Source organism: Perca fluviatilis, chromosome 9 (genome assembly GCF_010015445.1).
Source record: "Perca fluviatilis chromosome 9, GENO_Pfluv_1.0, whole genome shotgun sequence".
Lineage (NCBI taxonomy): Eukaryota > Metazoa > Chordata > Actinopteri > Perciformes > Percidae > Perca > Perca fluviatilis.
The window spans coordinates 39,072,836-39,096,521 of record NC_053120.1 but is presented as its reverse complement, the minus strand read 5'-3'; the positions used below and the strand labels follow the sequence as shown (position 1 = coordinate 39,096,521).

The 23,686-nt window shown below is 40.8% G+C and overlaps 1 protein-coding gene across 7 annotated transcripts in view; it reads right to left on the bottom strand.

The window, feature by feature from the left end:
- palld (palladin, cytoskeletal associated protein) overlaps positions 1-21,225 on the bottom strand; it is a 55,544-nt gene extending 34,319 nt beyond the window's left edge. For 5 of the 7 annotated variants that reach the window (XM_039810727.1, XM_039810732.1, XM_039810730.1 and 2 more), the window contains exons 1-2: positions 21,056-21,225; positions 18,642-19,610 (exon numbers count right to left, since the gene is read on the bottom strand). In XM_039810727.1, the coding sequence (XP_039666661.1) occupies positions 18,642-19,609 (968 nt within the window). In that variant the 5' untranslated portion in view covers position 19,610; positions 21,056-21,225. Of the gene's footprint in view, positions 1-5,050; positions 5,186-18,641; positions 19,611-21,055 lie in introns of those variants that run through there. The other 2 variants (XM_039810729.1, XM_039810734.1) reach the window with 2 other exon arrangements.
- Positions 21,226-23,686: the final 2,461 nt, after the last annotated feature.

The following is a 23,686-nucleotide window of genomic DNA, read 5'->3' as shown; positions in this document are numbered from 1 at the left end:
AGGACATTCCAGCTATCTTGGAGGGCTGTATAAAAAATCCCAACATCCTGCTGCTATCCTGCTTAGGCAATACTTGATTTTATACACTCTGGTGTGTCTGTCAAACAGCTGGCTAACTCCTGTTTCAGAGAGCAATCCATCAACCAAAAATATTTGAGGATCCACACCTGAAAGAGTGAGTGTGGGATCAGAGACAGAGACAGGGAAAGTTAATGGCAAGTATAGGAACAGGAGGTGAATGAGCATGAGTCAGGCCGGGTCAGACAGGAAAAATGATACGCTCCGTCTTTGTTGAGACGGATCACTCTGAGCAATTCATCAGCAGTAGTGACAGGTGGAGCAGTGCAGAGCCCTGTCACTCAGTTTCTGAGTTTCTTTTAAAACCTAACCCCGTGTACAATAGACATGTTGGGGTAGTTCCTCTGTCCTATTGCTTGATGAAGTGAAACAACGGAAACTTGGCTGGCGCTATCATAGGAAACAGATCAGAAGAACGAGACGAATGAAGAGTTGTTCATGGCACGAGCAGGGAGACCTTATCAGCTATTATGTCGGCCCTCGGGGCAACAGAGGCCAAGAGTCATCCCCACGCCACGCTTCAAACATCCCAGCATCTATCTGTGCATCAAGCACATGATCCAGACAGACAAAAGGCTAGGACAACACAGGGGATCCTGTGTGACATGACTGTGCAATATAACACAAGCAAAATTCTTTAGTACAAAACTGCCAGCATCTGGTGATTGAGAGTAAAACAATTGATTGATCAAACCAATATGTCTGGGCGTTTTTGTAATCCATTTTCCCAGATTATAGTCAGGCAGAGAAACAACTCGTTTGGGTGACTGCCATGTCTGCTGGCAATATGCTTGTGAAAATCAGGCTTCTTTTGTTGGTTAAACCTGACTGCCTTCTTTTAAGTTACTCACTGTATTAATCAAAATGGTTCACTATGGACTTTGCGGCTATATGCTCTCTGTTTGATGTGGACCACACAGTACAAATCCTCTTCTATATAGGAAAATCATTTGGACACTGTTAAATCAAACACATAGAGAAAAGGGCTTATTGTAACAGATGGCATCATTAAACAAATGACAAATGTTTTTGTGATGGGGTATGTTAAAGCTGTTGGAGGTTGAAGGAATGAAGGTGTTCTGTGTGTATGTAACTATAGTGAACATAGGCCAGCAAACAGCAGGGGGGATAGTTTTTCTGCAGTGTGGCCTGAATCTGTCCAGATCCCAGGAAATTAAAATATGGCATTTCCATGCGGCAACATATGTGAACAAAAATAGAGTTGTAATTCTGGAATTCATCAGAAGTCTTGAGAATTAGTTTATATTTTTTTTTATATTTTTTTTTATTAAATGTCTTCAGTAATTTTCCATTCTGGTTATGGCACATACTGTAGGTCTGCAAAAGCGCCTGCTTAGTCGGAGTAAAGGAATAGAAATGTACATTTGTTTGGGCACGATTTGACAAAACACAGCAGGGCACAAAACTCATCATCAGCTTATGCTCCTCTGAGGGTTGACTGAACATAAACTAAGAAGCACAAACCATTCCCAACAAGAACAACAATAAAACCCCTTATTAATCAACCTTAATGATCTACCATTATGTATAATTACTGAGTAAACTCATTTAGAGACAGACGGTAATGTTTATTTAATCCCCTCTCTATTTCTCTGGAATGTGCTGAACATGGTGCTAGACCTAAACAGCACGTAGTGTTCTCTCCAGTGGGGGAGTGGGGACTTTGTTGAGTCACATACAGTCCAGAACTAAACCATCAATAGTCTCATTTGGAGGGGAAGCTGGGTGTGTTAGAATAGCAGTCACTCCGTGCTTTGAGAAAAATTGAGTGAAGGTACAAGTTTCTTGGCAGAAAGTACCTTTACCACCCATTTCCTCTTAACACAATACCATTATAAAACACAACTATTCTGAACATGCCTGTAAAATGGGCTTCAGAGTAATACCTCACCTCTTCATTCACCCAGCCAAGATGGTGACTAAACATACCACCATGACAATCAACCAGCCTGTCGCCAGCTCTCCGAATAAGGCTAGCATGTGAGAAAGCAATTATAAACGTCTCAGCAAAGACTATTGATGCCAGATGATGCCTCACATAATAACAGAAGGATGATCTCGGTTTCATGGCGCTCCCTTCACTAACCTATTCACATACCGAAGAAGAGAGCATTCTGCGGGACAGGCCAAACCAGAGCCTGTTGCCCTAGCCTCCATAGTGCGTGCTGAAGGCCACGCTTTCCTCATCTGACCCTGTTGTTATTTGCTGCTGTTGATGGAAAATTTTATGAAGCCAGGCTCAGTTTCACCACAAACCCAAACGAGTGGAGGCCAGAGCGCAGAGCGAAGAGCGAAGAGAAAAAGGAAGGAGGAGGATTCAATCACAAAAACGACTTTGACAGGATGTAGAAGTAACAAGGGTGCAAAAAAAAAAATACATCCACAAGTCAATCAACAATAAATATTAGCTATAAGGACTCGGTAGACTAGATGTATACTTCCTGAGACATTTCTGTCTTTTCTTTTTACTCCTAAGTCTGCTCAATGTTCAGTTTCTAGGTTATGGAAGTCAACCAAAGTGCAACTGGACAAGGACAAGAGGAGCGGCGTCAAGGCTGTCTTTATCCCTAATTACAAACTACAATAGAGGTCAACTGAAACTATCCAAACTCTATAGCAAGCAATGTTGGTTTTATTATCCACGACAGAGCAATCTCCCAATTCATGCAAACACAAGATGGAAAGCATATTGGATTTCCTCTTTCCCACGCATGCTGACTCAAACCAACAATGAATGCAACTCTACAAGGCTCAGGGTAAGGTCTAAAAGCACAACCTCACTAAAGCCGCAATAAATGTATTCCCACCACAGCCCTCCTTATTACAGTAATTTTCCATTATACCACATAATGCATCATTTACCTGCCCTCCAGGTATGCAATGGTACCAATATTGATACCACTGAATGCATCATTTAGTTGCCCAACAAAATATTCCCATCATTAAACCGGAAACAATTTAACATGCCAAAAATATACGCAACTCTACTTGATTTTCTCTTTTAGCACACAAACATTAGTTCATGCTAGCAGCATGGCTCTAGGGCAATGTTTGTCTAATGGTCTGTTTTGATGGTCGGTCCAGATTGAAACATTGCAACAACTACTGAATGGGTTGCTATAAAGGTTTGTAGTAACATGGTCCCCAGAGGATGAATCCTACAGACTTTAGTCATCCTCTGACTTTTCCTTTAGTACCACCAGCATGTTGACATTTTTGGCTTTTAGTGAAATATCTCAACCAGGACGTTTGGTACAGACATTCATGTCCCCACTCAGGATGAATTAAGTCAAAATTACAATTGTCCAATATTTTGGTTTATGACCAAATACCTGGAAAACTAATGACATTCATCAAGTCGCCAGAACAACTCCAGATTAATGCTAATGTTGTTCTAAATGTGCTGAATGTGTTTGCTAACCCATTAGCCATATTAACTTCCAAACATGTTGAACATGTGCTGTTCAGCTTGCTGTGAAATTGCCTCCAAGGTGCCAAAAAAACTGACTAGTGCTGCTTCAGTCTATCAGTTTAATTTTACATTGCGTGGCGAACATTGGTTGCGGTAGTGCACCGGACTGTAGTTAGAAGTTTAATATTTAGTATTGATCAGTTTAGTCAAATATAGTTTTAATGCTGGGTGTTGGTATATTACTGTTTTGAGCTGCATGGGACAACATTATAATTAAATGACAATAACCTAATTGTTGTTCAGAATTACTGTATCAATTTATGTTTATTTTCTAGAAAAAACTATACCAGATGTTAATATTCTACTAAATTGCATCTATTTGTTTGAGCGTTGTTATCCAGAGAAAATGAATTATTAGCATCCTGGATTTGAGACTGAGCTTAGTTCAAGTGTTCTGCTACATGCTTATAAATCCAGGCAACCACAAATGTCTTGATTAAAGATGATACATGCAGGAATCCTGCTAAATAAAGCAGCAGAAGCCATCTGATGATGGAGCTCTGTTAATCGTGGCGCAGGATCACGGGTCAGAGTTCACTGGAATATTCCGGACATCAGACAGCTGCAGATGACAGTCAAAGCTTTGACCGGAAGCAACAAAAGAATACTTTCCTCCAAGAAATTGTAACCCAGGGGAAGGATAGGTTACTTTACATCCTTTATGTTGTCCATTAACAGATATTGTTCAGTGATGCATTACTGTACAGGAGAGCAGACTTAAGTGTCAATGTGCGAAGCAGGCATATGGTTCAGACTGAATCATCGCATTCATTAATTATGAAATCAATTCAAATTTAATTCATACTGTTGTTAGTAGGAATTTATTAGTAACTATACCAAGTACTATATTTACTAATACTGTATGTACAGTTATGCAGTTTTAATCAACACATTGAGAGTGTGTGTGTGTATGTATGTGTGTATGTATGTGTGTGTGTGTGTGTGTGTGTGTGTGTGTGTGTGTGTGTGTGTGTGTGTGAGAGAGAGAGAGACTGAACTGAAATAGTGACAGACATATGCAGCAGCTGAGCTACAAATGCACGCACCTCGGCCCTAATGGGAATGCCCCGACATGCATGCACAAGACATGACACACGTTCAATTTAACTGAGAAATCAGTAGTTGTTGGTTTTCTTTTTGTTCACAAAAAACAACATGATCTCATTCATTCATTCATTCAAACAAGAGACACAGTGTATCAGCTGTTGTTTCAGAGAGAAACATCATATTTTTCCCTAGTAAAAAATAAAAGTTAGCAATGTTAGTAGACCTAAATCCCATTCATTAAGATGTCGACCACATGAATGTACTCTCATTCAGGGTGAGTGTGCCCGGAATTTGCTAATCTCCTTTGTAACAATCAAAATATGGCTAAACTGTGAAGATGAAGTAAGACAGATTTACCATGTTAACTTGACTTGTATACAAGCAAATTACAGTACATCCCCAAGCAAGATGGCTGTTCAAACTGTAACTTACCTGAGCTGTTGTGCTAATTCCAGTTAGTTAAACCAAAGTCACAGATGATTTCCTTGAACTTAGGATGCACACCGAGCTTCTCCTCCTGACAGCATGACACACACTGAGCCACTGACACTCTCGCAGCAGGACTGCCACTCTGAGTCACACAGTCAGACATAAACACAATGCCCGGACCAAGCAGAGTGTTGAGAGCAGCCCCAAACAGCCAAATTCCACACAAGACAGAAGGGCAGAAAAAACACATTTAACACTAAATTAAAAGATAAAAACAGTTTTAGTGCTGCCCACACTGAATTCATTCATATAATTCCAGTGGTTGGTTGAACTGTCTCTATGTTTTTCTCTTCTTTACAACAAGAATACATCCTCATGCTAGTCAAACTCACTACAACTCTAACCCCCTCATTGGACACAAGTAAACATCCTCTAATGTGATACATTTTGTGGGCTACAAACATTTATAACAAGCAGATACATATGAAGGACATGGATTTTTTTTTTTTTTTTAGCTTTTTTGTGGAATCCAGGCCACAGTCTGCTGATTACCAAAAGCACTGCAGCGAACCCTGGGCTACGGCCAAACGACCCTGTCACCATGGAAACCTCTGGGGCTCTGATCTGTGACTGCAGGAAGGGGGAATCGTGACAATAAAAGATGACAGTGCTACAGTATGTACTACAGTGTGACACAAAAAGAGAGGGCATCACATATAATGGCCCTGACTTAATAAATCCCACATGCCAGAATTAAGTATGCCACTTAAAAAGCCAAATTCGGCCTGAACAAAAATAGCTTGGGTAAGTCAGGATCTAAATAGACCACTTTGAGTTGGTAGCACCTGGCAAGTACAAGGCATGGCATGGCCATGGCTACTGTGACTGGTCATGCTTTGTACACACATATGCACACATTGAGACCATATAAAAATCCCCAAAACTCCAAAGGCTGAATTCACCTTGGTCAGCAAATTTTATCTGGTATTTGAGGCATATTTCGAGCCAGAGAGTTGGTGTCTGATGCACAGTCCACAGCAGAATGAAAGGGTGTGGTGTGTTTCTCTCTCTGCAGGGGCTCCATTCGGGCTTTAACACACATTAGTGATATTTTGGTCGCTGTCAACGAAGAAGCCTAAGAGCCTACCACTGGGACGTAGCAGATGGGATTATTTGTGTTGCTTGTAGCTAGGTCTGCTCTAACCCTTGTACAACATGGGAATCTATGATGGGAAGAAACACACACACACACACACACACACACACACACACACACACACACACACACACACACACACACACCACACACACACACAAACACCTAACAATGTTCTGTCCCAATGGCACACACACTATAATCATGCGGTTCTTTTATTCAAATTCCTCTGGTTTGTAAAAAAACTAAACAAAACAAAAACTCCCTCCCATTTGTAGCGATAACAACATGAAAAGCACCGTACTTCCCCTAAGTGACTATAAAATTTGGGTTAATAAGAGGAAGGGCTTTTACAGTCGCTCGATGTTCCCATTAATTATTGAATGACTGACAACGGCCTTCTCAGACTCACAGCTTTGTCTGACTGCTCTACTCCTAGGGACAGACGATAGAGGCAATTGCAGATGGAAGCAGCTTTTCAAAATATGAGTCAACAAGAGAGTCCTCCCTCCGAGCAACATCCTGGATTTATTAACATTCAAACATACACAGGTGCACGTGGGCTCACAGACACAAAGACACACACACGCACACGCACATGCACACAAACACAAAATAGTTTCTGTCACACCACAAACATTAATTTTGTATTCTGTCAGAACCCCCACTTCCACATACTATTTTGTTGTTTAAAGAGGTCTTTCAAGGGTCAGTTGACATCACAAAAAAATGGGGGCATGTACAGTAGTCATGACAACCTCTGTTTTCGCTCCAAGGAGACCGAATGACACTAACAAAAACAGAGACTATGTCCTCTCATGATGTCATACTGTGATCCCAATATGTCCTCCCAACTGTCAAATAAATCCAGTATTAGAACCAACAAAAGCAACATCCAGAAGAGTCCTACATTAAACATAACAGCCACATAAAATAAATGAGCCCACATATTTAACATGAAGCCTCTGCTAAAAGAAGTGGATTGCTGGCCAACAAGATCAGATGTCTTACTGGCCTGTTATTGTTGAGACCAACAGTGAGGTTACTTATGTTTTGTGAACTATTTGAAAAACTAGCTGTGGGTATGAATGAGTATAATTCTGACTGATTCTCATTTTTATTTCATTTTTCTGGAGCAGTCATGGGCCTAATTAGATCAAAGTCTTTCCTCAAACATTCACGCTTCAGTACATATGTACTCACACATATACTGAAAGCAGATAGATTAGATCTTGTGCTTCAACTTTCATCAATTTACTAATTTATAACTTCTTCCATAACCACAATCATCAATCTTCCTGCCAATGAGTAATTACAGCTGGAGACAAACCACATGACAGTCTGTGTTAGCGCTAATTTAAGGTATGTATCATAACTTTCTGGGAACAACAATTAGATGAGGTTAAGGCAATAGCTGAACCACACGGAGCAGATCTGTGGTATGGTTACCCTCTGAGTCAAAGTAACTATCACTACAGAAATATAATATATAATATCTTTTTGATAGTTACTCTCTATTGTCATAGTTAACATCCTGTTACTTGCACAGGCCAGATGCAATTTCTGACTTGAGAGTTTTAGAGGAAGCAGCAGATACATCTGTCCATCTGTGGACCCAGACAAGTAAATAAAAAAAACAGAAAAAAAAACAAATGTGCATGATCCATCAGCCATCCACGACCTTGCCACAAACATGCAAACACACAAGCATACAAAAATGTTTCCATGACAGCCAGACCACCTCTCCTGGAGTGTGGGTGAGTAGTGCACCTCAACGTCGGTGTCCTTGAATATTTTCAATTCTAAAGCTAAATCTTAAGTAGTCTGATCGTCTTTAAAGGTTCCGTATTGTAAAAAGTGAGATTACCATGTATTTTTTTTTATTTTAAAGCAGGTCAAGGTACTATATATAAATATTGTGAAAGTATCAAAATGCTCAATCCACAGAGATGCACACAGCCTGTATTCAGAAAGTGTGCCTTTAAATGAGCCGTCAGGACTTCTGTACAGTTGTGATGTCACAAGTATACTATATACTGTAGGTATAAGGTGCCGCTACAGTGCTGTTACAGTTATTCCACGGCTGCAATGACGGTGCAGAGACACCGAGAGCGAAGATATGGAAGACCCGGAAACGCTAACCAATCAGAGTAGCCGGGGCTTTTTGAGAAGGGGGCTTAAAGAGACAGGTGCTACAACAGAGCGTCATTTCAGACAGCTGGTCTTTTGAACAAGCATGTAAACATGTTCTAGTAGAAACCCAAAATACAAGTATGAACCTGAAAATAAGCATAATATGAGACCTTTAAGGGTGGAGACAGTCAGCAACACACTGATAACACACTTCACAAATTGGATGCACATTAGCTAGTACTGAACTTGGTAACATCCTGTAATTCTGCTGTGTTGAAAACTGAAAAAAACAAGAAATTACTGTGAAACTACTGCCAACAAAATACTACTGGAGGAGATAAATGGCAATAAAGGCAACAGGCTGAAGTTGCTGTACTCAGGGGATTGAACTCTGTGACCTCTCCTCCACATTTTAAATTTATGGACTTAGATCTGAGCTCTGATCCGACACACATGAGCCAGACATGAAGCATCTTCCTCTCTTCCTCCTCTTTCCCCCCGTATGAAACCGAATCCTGCAGACCCCCCACCTCCTACTGTCATACATGATATCAGGAGCCGCAGCAGTGAACTGGAAGGGGGGGAAAGACATATTTTGTTGAAGTGATGTGCAAAAGACAAACATTGAGAGACTGAGGAATAAAGATGCATATCTTGAGTTTCTATGTAAGACAGTTTAACATTCACACAGCTGTTATCCCATCACATGTACAAGGAAGGAATACTTGAGCTTGTTTTTATGAGTCCCATTTGACCTCACGCCTGCTCGTAAAACAAGTATCCCTGCACTGACTATTATTTTTGCACAACACACAGCCAAGTGCACCACACACGTACACGCATTTTACAGTTGTAGGCACCATGAGAGCCTGCTGCTGTCTATACAGACACAAGACACACAAACACATAACAACAGCACACACTAAATTCCACCACTTCAATATTGTCAAAGATATGTGATTGAATCGGGCTCAACATCAAACACAGCTCTTTGGCAGCCACGCAGGAATCCGACGTCCAGGAAAACATAACAGCCTAAAATATCTCATCAAAAGGCAGATTACTGTAAGCTGAATCTAATGGCCATGCCTTATCAAGCATGATGAATAGCAGAGAGTCATTTAACAGGTGAACAGAGGAATGTAACCCGGTGCTTACTGTTCACAGCCCAGCTGTGGAACAGACCCTGAGGCCCGGATGACTCAAAACTACAAACCTTAACCTCTGAGAACAGACACAGACAGGACTCGAGTGTCTCAGAGGAACACTGGCAGATCTTTGATGCTTTGCCCACTCTTAAACTAATGTGTACCTGGACAAAGGTTTCAGTGCCCTGTACTTGAAATAGTGAAGCCTTTGGTCCATTATTTGTTGTGGGGCCCAAGTAAGTTGAGCTTCTGTGATCTGTCTGCAGGTAGTTTGAGCGTTCATGTGTCACTGACTATGCAAGGCTCGCTGGAGTTGGTTAATGGTGACCAACTCCAGCAATAGTGTGCGCATGTTTGCCGATGAGGTCAAACAGGCCTGCTGACACTCGGTGTGGAGGAGAGGCTTTAGTACAGAGTAAAGATTTATGGGGTGTCCTCTGCCCATCCTCCTGTTGGACTTGTCTTAGATTACCATCCTCTTGCCGTGCATGACTGCTGCCTTTGTCCACAACAGACATGCTTCATATTAAATCTGGTATTCCACTTCTTCAACTGTCACTGATCCACTTATATAACTCTCTACAAATCCCATTTCCCTCTACTCTTACACTACTCCATTTCTTATTTAACTCTTTCTCACCTGACTGTTTAGTTTAGTAGTAACTTACTGACCCTATCTAGGTTGGCCATATACGTACTACAGGCAGAATGAAAACATTCCTTCTTTTATTGTGTCAAATAGTTATATTCAATACATAAAAAAGAAGCAGTGGCCAATCAATTTTCATGGTCTACAAGACTCACCCACTAAGCACTAAATGTGATTTCAACATGGTGCTGTCAATGAGCCCAGAATCCTTTTGGCTCTGTGTATGGTCCATGCACAAAGCCAACATTATTAGAGGTCTATTTTCTTGATTAACAGCTGTAAATATAATACATTTAGACTAAAGTCCACACAGAATGTACAAGGTAATGCTTCATTTCTGTCGAACACTGTATTCTTAAAAATAAAGACATGTAATGGATTTTTAATTGGAACCCTGTGTGGCCCTATTACTCTACATGTCTACAATGTCTTTAATTGACTACACACATAAAATTCAAGAACCTCTAATGAACTTTCCAAGCCCAATTCCCTGAAATTCAAGAGCACAACACGGCATAGTTTGAGACACGGATCAAGGTAAATTACTGTTGCAACACAGAACATTTGTATAATGAGAACTAGCAGGCTTTACAGAAGCTCACAGACAACAATTAAAAAGAGAGAGAGAGCAAGAGAGAGAGAGAGAGAGAGAGAGAGAGAGAGAGAGGCTTAGATGTGTAAACACTTAGTTACAGTGATGGCAGACTATGTGGTCTCTTGCCTTCTCTTCACAGCACAGCAAAATAATATTTAGCCTTTTTACTAACGTTAAGTAAAAAAAGTATCAAAATTCTTGCACAAAATATATAAATTCAAGCACTTTAATAACCCATTTGTATGTTCAAAAACTTGATTTGATTTCTTTCTCTCAAATTAACAGACTTTCATTGATTTAAGGACCCATGGGAACCATGTATACAAGAAATGGAAAAACACACATCACGATTTAAACTAGGTGGCCAGAGCGGTCTATGTGTGTGTGTGTGTGTGTGTGTGTGTGTGTGTGTGTGTGTGTGTGTGTGTGTGTGTGTGTGTGTGTGTGTGTGTGTGTGTGTGTGTGTGTGTGTGTGTAAAACAGCTAGTTTTACAAATAGGATAAGTGAGTTGCTGTATATGATAGGGGTCAGGGTCAGGAGCCTCCTAGACTCCGGGGCTAGGAGAGGAGCAGGAAAAGTCTCACCTCGTTGGGTGAAACTTCACACTCTGTCTCCAGGCTTAGACAGGACAGCTTCATTCATCACAACTGCCATTAACGTACCACTGAGGAATAGCACTGACGTGTGTCCATCTGAATGTTTTACTGCTGATATCTTAATGCGTTAATGTGTATAATCTGCAGTAGGTCAGATTTAACTAGTTGTGCAAAGGTGTATAGTATGTTCAGAGGTGATTTAGATTACACGAAAGTTGCTTTGGCCATTTATGATTACCTCACAAAATTCTTTGGCGGCCTGCAGTGAACAAGCTCAAATGTACTTGTCGTTGGACGCGTCTTTGTACACGTATAACACACTGTCATGAACACAGTTCAGTTATCAGCATGGTGAGAACTAAATAATACGTCAAACTGACTACCTCACAGCAACTTGCAAAATCTCAATACAGTATCCGTAGTTAAAGTTGGTGTGAATGTTTCACGTCTCAGGAATGTTAAGTTTCTGTCAAATAGTCCCCATATAGTTTAATTTGTAGTACGAGCGCAACCACACAGTCATTCCAGGCTCCTTCATTATTTAGAGCTTAAATATGAAATGACATCATGCTTGCAGAATTTCTAAAAAGAAAAAAAGAAAAAAGAAAAAGCAGGTATAAACATACCAGTGCTTTTTCCTTTCCCCTCCTCCTGCAGAGATCAAATGAGCCCATGAGGGAGACTTTAAAATTATGGCCGTCCTGAAACAGGCCAAACAGTCAGCATTACAGTCAGGCTACGTCATGAGTCAGCAGTGGGTCACCTGCTATGACCTCATACAAAATCTGTTTCACACAAGGTAGGAGGAAGGGCTACTGTAACTGTTAGCTGGTATAGTAACTACTTTTTTTTTTATTCTACAATCTACAATCATGAAATGACATGACATTTGGGCAAAGAAAAAGAAAACATAAGATTACTTATTTGATTCTCTGGCATCTTCATGGCCCTTACTTGCTAAGTTTTTATTGAGTTAAAATAAAAACCGGGGCAACATCTTTCAGAAAATATAGGAAGTGTGATTATAAGGTATACGATAGTGAGTGGTATAAAGTATGAGGAGGTTAATAACAGGAGGTGACACAAGGTATTTCCTGAAGCCTCGGATTAGATTTGGCCCTTCTGGCTGTAGAGGGATGAATTAGTCCACAATTTGATCAAGTGGTTTCCAGGACTGAACCATGTCTGTAAGAGGGAGAAGCCTTTTGTGTGCTTGTAAAGAAAGATTTTTGAATTTGATGAGAGCATTTACCCAGGGGAATAAAATGGGACAATTTAAGAAGTATAAAGACAAAGACAATTTGCGAAATAAATACTTGGATTACATGTTTGTGAGTGTGTATGTCCTTTTATGTCTGTGGGTCTGCTGCTGTCTATGATCCTGTCCGTCAATATTAGCTCAAACAGGGTACCATGTTTGAATTTAAACAGGATCATACTGTATATTTGACAACAAATTCCATCATCAACCCATGGAATGTAGTCTCCTCCTGATGTTAGAGACGCCGCCTTGTGTAGATTTCACAGCAAAATTCATCGGCAGCCTCTCATCTTCCAAACGTTTCCCCTGTGGTTTTGTGTATTCGGCTGCTCTCTACTGTAACTGCCCATCTCTCTTCATTCAACTCCAAGTCAAGTCTTGAAATGCCTTGTTTGCACAGCAGGCAGTTAGCGTAATGACATGGAAGAGCATCAGACAAAATGCCTAAAATAGCATGCTGAGCATGCCACAATTGAAGATGGATTTTCTCTGTCTGCTTTGCAATGCAATGAAATAGTGAGAGATCAGTCATCAGGCACCCGCAGCGTGTTTGGCGTTCTGCACAACCAGACCACACACCATCAATTTTGTTTAGAAATGCTCTCTTTGACAACACAAACACAAACACACACACATACACACACACACACACACAGACACACACACACACACACACACACACACACACACACACACACACACACACACACACACACACACACACACACATACACATAAGGGTCTTACACTGACTGCATACATTCCCCTATTCTCTCATGCCAACAGCTAATCTTAACCCAAAACTAGCCCCTTGAAGATTTAAAGAAATGCCAAAATGAGCTCAGACTGAAAAAATGCACAAAGTGGTTCCCACAAGGATAAAGCACAAACAAATCCCAATACTACAGATGCATCATTACAAACAGAGCATTGCATAAAACATTGTGTGAGAGGAGCAGGAGGACATATTGAAGAATACCAGGCGCTCAGCACCGTAAGACTCTCCGGCCGAGAAAAATTGTGGTTGACCACGGAAAGGCCGCGCCCTGCACCCAACCACCAGGAATGTCTCCTTCGCTGGCCGTGCAAATTGCTGGCATCAGCTCCGCACCAACTCATTAGCCTGAGTGAACGAGGAGGTGAGAAGGTGTGTGGCAGCTGCTTGGACTGGCAACGGCATCAAAGGTGCTGCCCAGTGGAAATTAAATAAGGCATTTTAATTCAACCTTTGTAAAATTCTATTTAAAAAAAGAGACACGCACATCTGCAAACTTGTACACACACATTCAAATAACAGAGAGCGAACTTTCAAGGATAAGTTGAAGCCATTCACTTTCCAGTGCAACACACAGAAAACATAAGCAAAGGAAAATAGGTCAAACTACCGAGATGTACGAGAAAAATGAGACACACATATGCACACACATGCACAGCATGTAGTCAGTCATGCCTAGCTGACAAGCTGCTTTATTTTGCTGCATGCTGGTATTTCAGCAAGAAGCTACGCAGGTAAGAAATTCAGACAAATGAGTGTGAAATGTGTGAGTTTAATAAAAAAAAAAGGTAAATCAAGAAATTCAGTGCAGTTTAGTGATTTTTTTTTATTTTAATTATTTAGCTAAGTAGAGGGGGACATGGTCCTTATATACGGCAAGCCTTGTTTTGTTTTTTTACTGTATATTCATCACTACATACAGCTAGGGTTGCAGCAGAGAAAGCACTGACTCTGTGTTTCTCCTTCAGCTAATCTAAGATCTCAGTACAGTTGCAAATGATAAGCCCTTTCTGCAACTGTACTTCTTAAGATGTCATTATGTGGATATCTTTTACACTTCCAGAACTTCTAGAAGATGCTCCGTTTTGTTTTGATTAATATATAATTTGCTGCCATCTAGTGTCCACAATCAATACAAGAAAATGCCAACAGAAAAGGACAGCACTGTTTTAACCACACACAAACAATACTAAGTGCTGAGAGAGCTAGCACTGTGGCTTAACACACACAGTCTGTCAAACTACTAAAGCTTCTGCACAAATGTGCATTTGTTTAAAAAAATCCTTCCATTTAATTCTGTAACAACAGCTGAATTCAGTTTTAACAACATAGAGATCATAACCTTTTTTGGGACATTTTCAAACTGCACATTATTACACGATTATGAAATTATAAAGGGAAAACGCAAAGTGCTCAACAACAGTTCTTACATTTCCACTTAACTTCTCTGAGCTTCCCATTCATTTTCTCTATTATATAACGTCAGTATGGCCAGTGGCCACAGTGTCTAGGCTCTCCTGTTTCCCTGTGGCTTAACATGCTACACACTACCTTCATATTCCCCAAGAAGGTGTGGGGAGATGTAGAGCCTGGTGACTGAAAATGCATTGCCTGCATTCCTGTGCCTGGCTCCTGTTGGCCTGAAGACTATTTATACAGCCGCAGAAGAGGCCCCTCATAGCCTACTGGGGAGACGCACGTTGTAGGCCACTGACTTTATGTCTCGTGATTACACAAACGCATAAAAATCACACACATCATCTGCTCAAAATGTTTATGGAAGTGAACCTGTTTAACTCTATTGGATCCTTTGGAGGGTCCAGAATTAGAACCTCAGACAAGACATGGTTGAATGCATGTTCATTTAAATTCAAGGTAAGATGGCAAGTTTTCAAAAGACATTCAAACTTTAACGGCATCTTGATTTCTAATAATGTAGTGATTCAATGAAGTGCTGCAACCAGAAGGAGCTCTGGTTATTCTGGTCTATTGCTATTCTGAATAATAGGGTTTATTAGTTTAAAAAAAAAAAGATCAATATGGACAGTATGGTCCAGGATCACTGAAAATGTGCCAGAAAAGCTTAACTATCGAGAGGAACGGACACACACCTGCAGAAAGACCATCCTTACAGCCCTGAAATCATCACATTCAAACAGATTGCAACTTTAATTAGCACAGATATGTCTCTATATGTTGACTGAGCTGTGAGGTTGACACATCTAGAAACAAGAGAGGAGTGTATTTTTAGTTTGCTGGTGAACTGGTGCAAATAACCAGGGGGAAGGGGTGCTGTCCTTTGAAACTGAGTAACAGTTCATCCAAGCATAAATTAGACCATCCCGTGTCCCTTGAACTGGCACAGGTACCAATGGACACAGAGTGGAAGTCCCCGTAAACCTGAAACCAGGTGCTCTGCTTGTCAACACATGGGTAACTCTCACCTCCTGGCAGCTTCCCATCTCCCTCACCTTATCTCTAATGGCCAGGCTGAATCCTGACACCTGGTCTGGTCAACATCACTGACACTGAGATATAAAGGTCTGTTTATATACTGTAGGTCAGCGCATTCTTGGATCATGTTCATCCAATACCTTGAAACTCTCAAAGTGTCCCCTAATGTTACCTGGCCTGTGTATGCCTTTACTTCAACAGTTAAACAAACACACTTCTTGCTAGAAAACAATGTTTCTTAAAGTGTCATTTCACATAAATTACAAAAAATACAGATTTATTCAATTTCCCCTAGTTATATCTAGCCATGCAGGCACTTTAGATTTTATTTTCCTCCACGATATACAATGTAGTTAAATGCAATTTGTTTGTGGTGCTTACAATCGTTGAAAAATGACATGTCTTTCGAAAAACAATGTCTTGGATACTCTGGATAATCTACACAACAACTGTTTTTCTGTGGTTTATCCACAGTTATACCATGATCTGGGTGAATACTCGATTCTGATTGGCTGCTGGGTGTCCATAAAAAAGTGATGTAGGACACCTACTATATGAGATTCGGTGAAACTGACTGTTTACTGTTCTAAATCAATGCGCTACATTAAAACAAAAAGGAAATGTGAATCTGTTATTTCTAACTTGTCCTCTGAACACCACAGGATGGCGCTAACACACAAGCTGCAATAGTGCCCTTTATATAGAGAGTGTGGCCAACTAGGGAATCGAATGTTCTGAGCTATCCCTTTATGCGATTGGTTCCAAGGTGGTCACGTGTTTCGTGGACTCCATGTTGGATACCAACATTCATCTGATTCCCATTGACACAGGGAATAGTGGAAAAATGTAATAAATTATTTTTTTAAATGACATAAATCACTGAAAAAATGCCCAACTGTTTTGCGTTTGGCTGCAATCAAAGACAGGGAAGCAGCAAAAGATTTCACAAGTCCCCCTGTGAACCAAAAAGGCGAAAAGTATGGGAGCTGTTCATTATTGTGTGAGGTAAATGTCAATTTCTCTCTTCGATAGAAATATCAACTTACATAGGACAAATACCATCGTTAATGTGTACCATGCTGTCAAAAAAGTTATAACACTGCTTAAGAAATGAATGAAGTTTAAAGTTAGCCATGCCTTATGCTAGCATTAGCTTTTTCGCTAGCACTCCATGTACCTAAATGCTTGTGATCTTGCCAGAGTCATATGGCTTTTGGTCTCGACCGAATCCAGGCTTTATTATGTTCATCATAATATTGGAGGGAAAGTGAAAAACAGGTTGGACGGGGATGTTCGGCTTTTCACAAGTTTAGACAGCTACGCCGATGTTTGCTAACGTTAGCGCAACAGCGTTAGCCTAGCCTGCTAGGTAAATATTACACTGCATGCGTCCATGTTGTCAACATCAGACCTGTGGCGTTAGTGCTCCTTTTGTACCATCATTTTATTAAATGAAAAGCTTCGCTCCTACGAGATGGTTGGGTTTTTGTTACGTTACACACAAAGCTAACTGGCTATAGTTAGCCTGTACTTATGCTAGCGGACATTAGAAAGGTAAACACTGCTCAGAGACTTATTAAGCGACTAGTCACTCACTACAATGAGCATTTTTTAGAGGCCCATTTATGAAATAGAAGGTAAATATACACTGAAATATTTCCGTAAGGGCCTTTTACATATTGACAAACGTTGTATATGCCCGTTTATGGTGAAAATAAGCGATCTCTATATAAAGGGCACTAAGCTGCAACAAGTAAGTTATACTTCCCCTCTGGACTGACTTTGTTTCACAGCGAATAACATTATCTCACATCCCGTTCACTGTTCAGGTCGCTACTTCAGGCTTCAGGTATTAATGTACTTCAGCGGACACCTATTAATGGACACCTCGTCGGGCATTAACCCTTACTTACAGAGGTGCTGTTTCTGGAAAGATATGTTGTCGTGAGTGTTTTTTTGTTTGTTATTTTTATAATGCTGTGGGCACCACAAATTAAGTTCTATTTAACTCCATTGTATTGGGAGGGATATAGAAAACCTCAGACACAGATACTGTATCCCAAAACCATGACAAGAAAACCCTTAATAATCTGCTTCGCTATATGCAACTATGAGTGAGAACGGAGGTTGATCAAAAAATATTCTTTTTAAATTTTTTCCATTATCAATCATTTTACCTGACCCAGATAATTATTAATGAATTCGACTAATAACACGCTGACAATTAGTTAAGTCATGTTAACAAGTAAGGTATCAGCGAAATTCCTGTTGATATATTTTATTTCATTCCCAGTTTATGGAAAAGAAGGAATAGCATAAAACAATATACAGTATATCAAAGTCAATATTCATACTATTGAGATGTTTTAAAATTGGTTTGCTCTGCACTACAGAAGTTGAAATAATGTAATATGAATTAGATCGCCACAAAAATACAGAATGACAAATCCATAGAATGCTCAGGAAAAAAAGGAAATGTAACAGTCTTCCTCAAGGGGTGGGGTTTTGTTTTCATGAAAACAAAACCCCACCCCCCGAGGAAGACCGTGTGATACCACTCCAGAAAGCTCCAGAACAGCTACTTTTTTTTAAGATTATTTTTTGGGCTTTTCCGCCTTTATTTGATAGGACAGCTAGGTGAGAAAGGGGAGAGAGAGGGGGAAGACATGCAAGAAATCATCACAGGTCAGATTCGAACCCTGCATCTCTGCATCAAGGCATAAACCTCTCAATATATGTGCGCCTGCTCTACCCACTGAGCCACCAGAACAGCTACTTAAGGGACGTTGTGGTGAGACTGTTTTGTCAACCAAGATTAAACCTTACCTGACGAGTGGCAGGGGGTTTCCTATGACTCTGCATTCCAGACGAATGGGGTTTCCTTCTGCCACCTCCTGACTCTTCAGCTTTTGGAGGAAGCAAGGAGGAGACAGTGGTCCATGTGTGGTTGGAGCTCCAGAGGGTTGGTGCCTTGCAGAAGCTGCCACTCCAGGCTGAGGCTGCAGGATCATGGCAGGCTGGCTATACTGTGTCTCCTCTTGCTGGCAGGGAGGCAGAGAGGGAGCAGAGACTGAGCCCTGAGGGACTGGTCGCCTACTCCTTGGAGTCAGATAGCCACTATCAGGAGAGGAGGAGTCCTCCTCCACCTGCTGTTCCAAATGAGCAGAACCTTTGAAGATGGACGACAGCTCCTCGATGAACGTCGCAGCTCGGCTGCAGAACTCTGTGGCAGAAGCTGCCCGATCATTCAGCTCCAGGCCTTCATGAACCAGCCTGGGTTTATCCTGCTTATAAATTGGCAGGATGGGTTTGTGGCGGACAACCTTCTCAGCAGAGGCTGGAGCCTCACAGGACACCTGTACGGCTTTGCTGAGGTTGGCGTTGTGGCTGGAAGAGTCCTCTGGGCACGGGGCTTTGGTCTGGTGCTGCAGATTTGGGCTTGTGGTGAGGTTTTCAGTAGTCTGGGGGGGCACAGGAAGGGAGGGGACCGGTTGGAGAGCCTGCTCCTGGGATGTAGGATTAGAGGGTCCTAGATCTTCAGATTCAAATGTGTCACCAAAGGCCTCCAGGGCCAGGTCCAGGCTACGATGAATCTCTTCTGCACTCAAGAAGGCAGTAAGATCTGCAAAGTCCCCATCTCCAGAATCCCGCTCTGTCACTGAGTCCAGGTAGAATTCCCCATCAGAGGATGCCTCGGAAAACACCCCCCCATCGCCCTCCGAAGTCCCGCCTCCTGCCGGATCCTTCAGCAGCAGAGAGATGGGGAGTGGCTGATTCCAACTCCCGTCCTGCATCCTGAAACACACATCAACTGTCATTAACCAGCAAATTACACATATGTACACTGTAGACAGTTCTGTTTATAAAGTGCATGAGATCATTATCATTAGAAAGGGAAATGACCGTTACAGGAGGAGTGAAGCTTAAAACATTGACTTCACAGTAGTGGCTCATTTGCTCTGCAGCCATAGCTGGCAGGATGACTCAGGCCGGTGTTGTCTGGATGCAGTTGGTGGGTATTAGCAAAGGCCTTTACTAAGGTCATAGTGAACATGACTGGCATTTCTTCCTCGCTCTGCTTCTGTCAGGATATTTTACCCCATCACTCTGTTCTTTGTTGTACTTACTTGAGTCGTGTTTTACTCCACATTAACCGATTGGTTGTTTAACAGTTACAGAATATATGTATTTTTTCTGTTTATTCTTTGAACGTATGAAATCACCTAAATTCTGAAAGTCGATATGTTCATACCATAAATCTATAAAATTTTTCCAAACTAAAGCCATTTTGTAAAAAAGTGATGGAGAGACTCCACGCAGAGGCCATGAGCATCTTCAAACAAATTAAATGTGCACAACAACACACACTGTTTGTCATTTACATTCATGTCACCTGATGCATCCTGTTGATGTATTAGTTTACACATAATGTACTGGTCTCACTTTTAGGACTCTTTTAGGTAAAATGGGTCACATGCAGTTTAAAATGTTTCTTCAGCTCTGATCTCTGTGACATCTGACTCTTGATGTAGAGTATGTTGTGAAGCTGTTGGTGAAGACACATAGATGAGGCAGTGAGACACTCAGAGCCTCATGGCGTCCTGAAGACCAGCTGTTGTTATTTTTAATCCCCTGGGCTATGTTTCACAGCAGCAGCACAGCCCCACCCACCCTGAGCTCAGGAGAGAGGTCCCTGAAACTCAGCCGCTACCTTCCAACGCACACAGGTACAACTGGACGCACACAAACAGCCACTGACAGTCACTGGGTAAAATCATTAAATGGACAAGTCATGAAAACGTTCCATCATCTGAAGAGAACAATAACAAGTGCAGTGCTTATTAAATATGAATGTGGGAAATTTTAAACACTGAGACTGACTGACAGAATGTTAACAACTGTCCGTGCTGTCAAAGTTTCCACTAATTCCTGTTTTATTCAAGATTTTACAAGTCTTATTAAGTTAACTTAAATATTTACTGCATTGTATATATATGCATTTTCACAGTATTTGTTATATTTAATACAAATACATAGTTTAAAATGAGAATGAATCAACATGAGAAGATACTGCCATGTTTGAATTTGACTGATATATATATGTATATAAAGACTAATTTTAAAACAGCTGTACTGTTACATTACATGATTTAGAGCATACTTTTGATAAATTATTAATTAAATTAAGAACCAAACCATACAATACTGTTGAGTATCAACAAAAACAGAGCTAAACTTACCTTAAAGTAGGCTATTTGTCCAAACACTTTCTCTTGGTTTTGTGGTTCTAGGTTTGTCTTGCTTATAAGTAAGAAAGAGCCCAAAACAAGCGTCTCTTTCCAGAAGAGCAGCGTTATTGGTCAGACAGGATCTCTCTGGTTCAGGGTCCAATTGCGTACTGCCTCTGCAGTGGCCTGCTGTCCCATCTGTCCCGGTCTCTAGCGGCTCACTGTGTGGGGCTATATTTGGCCCGTGGCTCAGGTTTCACAGCCAGAATATTGGCAAGAAGAGAGAGTGTTAAGGTAGTCCAGAGGAACAGAAGGTAGTGGTGACATTTTTACAGAACAAGTCTTTTTATTAATCAAACACAGTAAACACAGAGAAATAGTGCAGCCTGTAATAACTGACACACACAAACACACACACACACACACACACACACACACACACACATACAGATGCACGTATAAGCTAGTACAACTGGGGTTCATGCAAAATTCAGAAGCCCTCAATGTGCAGTGCACTTTGGTTTGAACAATGACTAGATAATAAAAATCCTGCTGAATACGTAATTTACTGGATGAGTTATGGTTTGTCTATTAAAGACGTCTAATGAGACACAGTGAAGTGACAGCAGCTTGTCAGTGTGGACACAATGACCCCAGACCACCCACTTATGTGTCTTAGCTATGGCTAAGTTATCGTTAAATGGGTCTGGGAGGATTCAGCAAGGACTAGTGCTGACGTACAGGTTCAGCACTGGGTTTGGTACAAGGTCAATGCTGCTTACATAGATAAAGATTCAAATAAGGCACAGATCCGTAGCATTTTAAACTCTCTGAGTTAGACTCGTCTAAAGACAAAACAGTGGGTCAGAAGGGCAAAGACAGTCGAGGACCATGCAGACTCACTTGGGCTATTTCTAGGCCACTATCACATTTTGTGCTCTTAAAGCTATTCTGGTTCATCATCAATCTACTGATTACAGTAAGTGCCAGTGATAAGTTCGGGAGGAATTTCCACTGTAATAACTATCTAGTGCACGCACACACACACACACACACACACACACACACACACACACACACACACACACACACACACACACACACACACACACACACACACAAACACACACACAAACACACACACACACACACACACACACACACACACACACACAGAATCAGGTAATCAGTTATCCTCTAAAATTCTACTTGTTCATCCACATACCCAATTATTAATAACTGATAGGCTACTAACAGGGAAGTCACTAGGATTGAAAGACAGGGGGGGTTTAGCCCCCAGGGTATTTGTAACTTTGCAAAAATCTTTGCACTCAGATCTTTTGTTACTGTATTAGAGCTACACATATGTCAACAACCAGTCAAGAAACCAAGATGTTAACAAGTAAAAAGTGACAGACATATCCTCTTCTTCCATTTCTGTTCCTTCTGTCTTATCCTAAGGATTGCTTTCATTTTATTTTCACATGTGTATCTGTGGGCATGTGCTCATCTTTAGCCTAGCCTACATTTAGGCAACATCTACATATTTATTTAATTTATCACAGCCAATGAATGAAGAAAGTTAAATTGGTTAGAATATAGCTAGCATATATAATAAATATAATGAAATAATTTAGTTTATGCTATGCATAGTACCTAGGTCTGCCAAAAAATGCTTATTGTTACAAAACAATCCTTAGACCTATAGACCACTACTGACCTCAATCACGCCGGACATCGAGACGAGATGAATCCCCCAGTTACTCACAACGCTCTGAAAGCTGCCAGTTCACACCAATGCAACGAGACGGTGCGGTGCATCATCTCGATAGCACAACGACTCTTTGTACTTCTGTCTAACTTCCGCTATCTTTTGTAGCTGGAAATATATAATTTGTTGTGTCTAAATATGAATGAGGATACAGTTATTGATAAATCAAATTGTTATTGTTGTTCTTATTATTATTTAGGGGGGCTTAGGAACATTTTGGGGTAGCTTCAGGCCTAACGACGTCCCTGGATACTAAAGTAGGCTATCACTTAAAAATAACTGCATTATTTAGTGGTGACTTCTATAACATGCAGACTTGCACTCTGCTGTGATCTATGTAAAAATAGTACTGGAACATTTCCAGCACTCTTTACACTATGTGCCCACCACAACACTATTCCTTGCATCACATGTTACAACATTATGTTAACATTGTGGCCTATATACAGTATTTCTCTATAGTTTTTAAAAAATATTGCTGGAACTTCCAGAGAATTTATTCTCATATTAGGCCTCACTGCATTGCTCTAATGGTTATAGGCATAGCATAGGCATCATCTTCATACACAATATCTGGATTACACCAAGAATATATTGATAATCAGTATCAGCAATATGAACAAGACTGTGTAGCTGAGGCTTCAGTAGCCTACATGTAATACTACTACTACTAATATTAATAATAATACGTTTTTTTTGTATATATATATATTTATTTATGTTGCGCTGGAAACACAACATTTCAAAGCACAAATATGGTTGCAAGATGTATAGAATAGATTCCTCACTTCAACAGCCACACAGGCCTGTTATGTTTTAAAGTTTTATTCTGAGTGTCTCCCATGGAGGTAATAACTCTGCTTTGATGCACA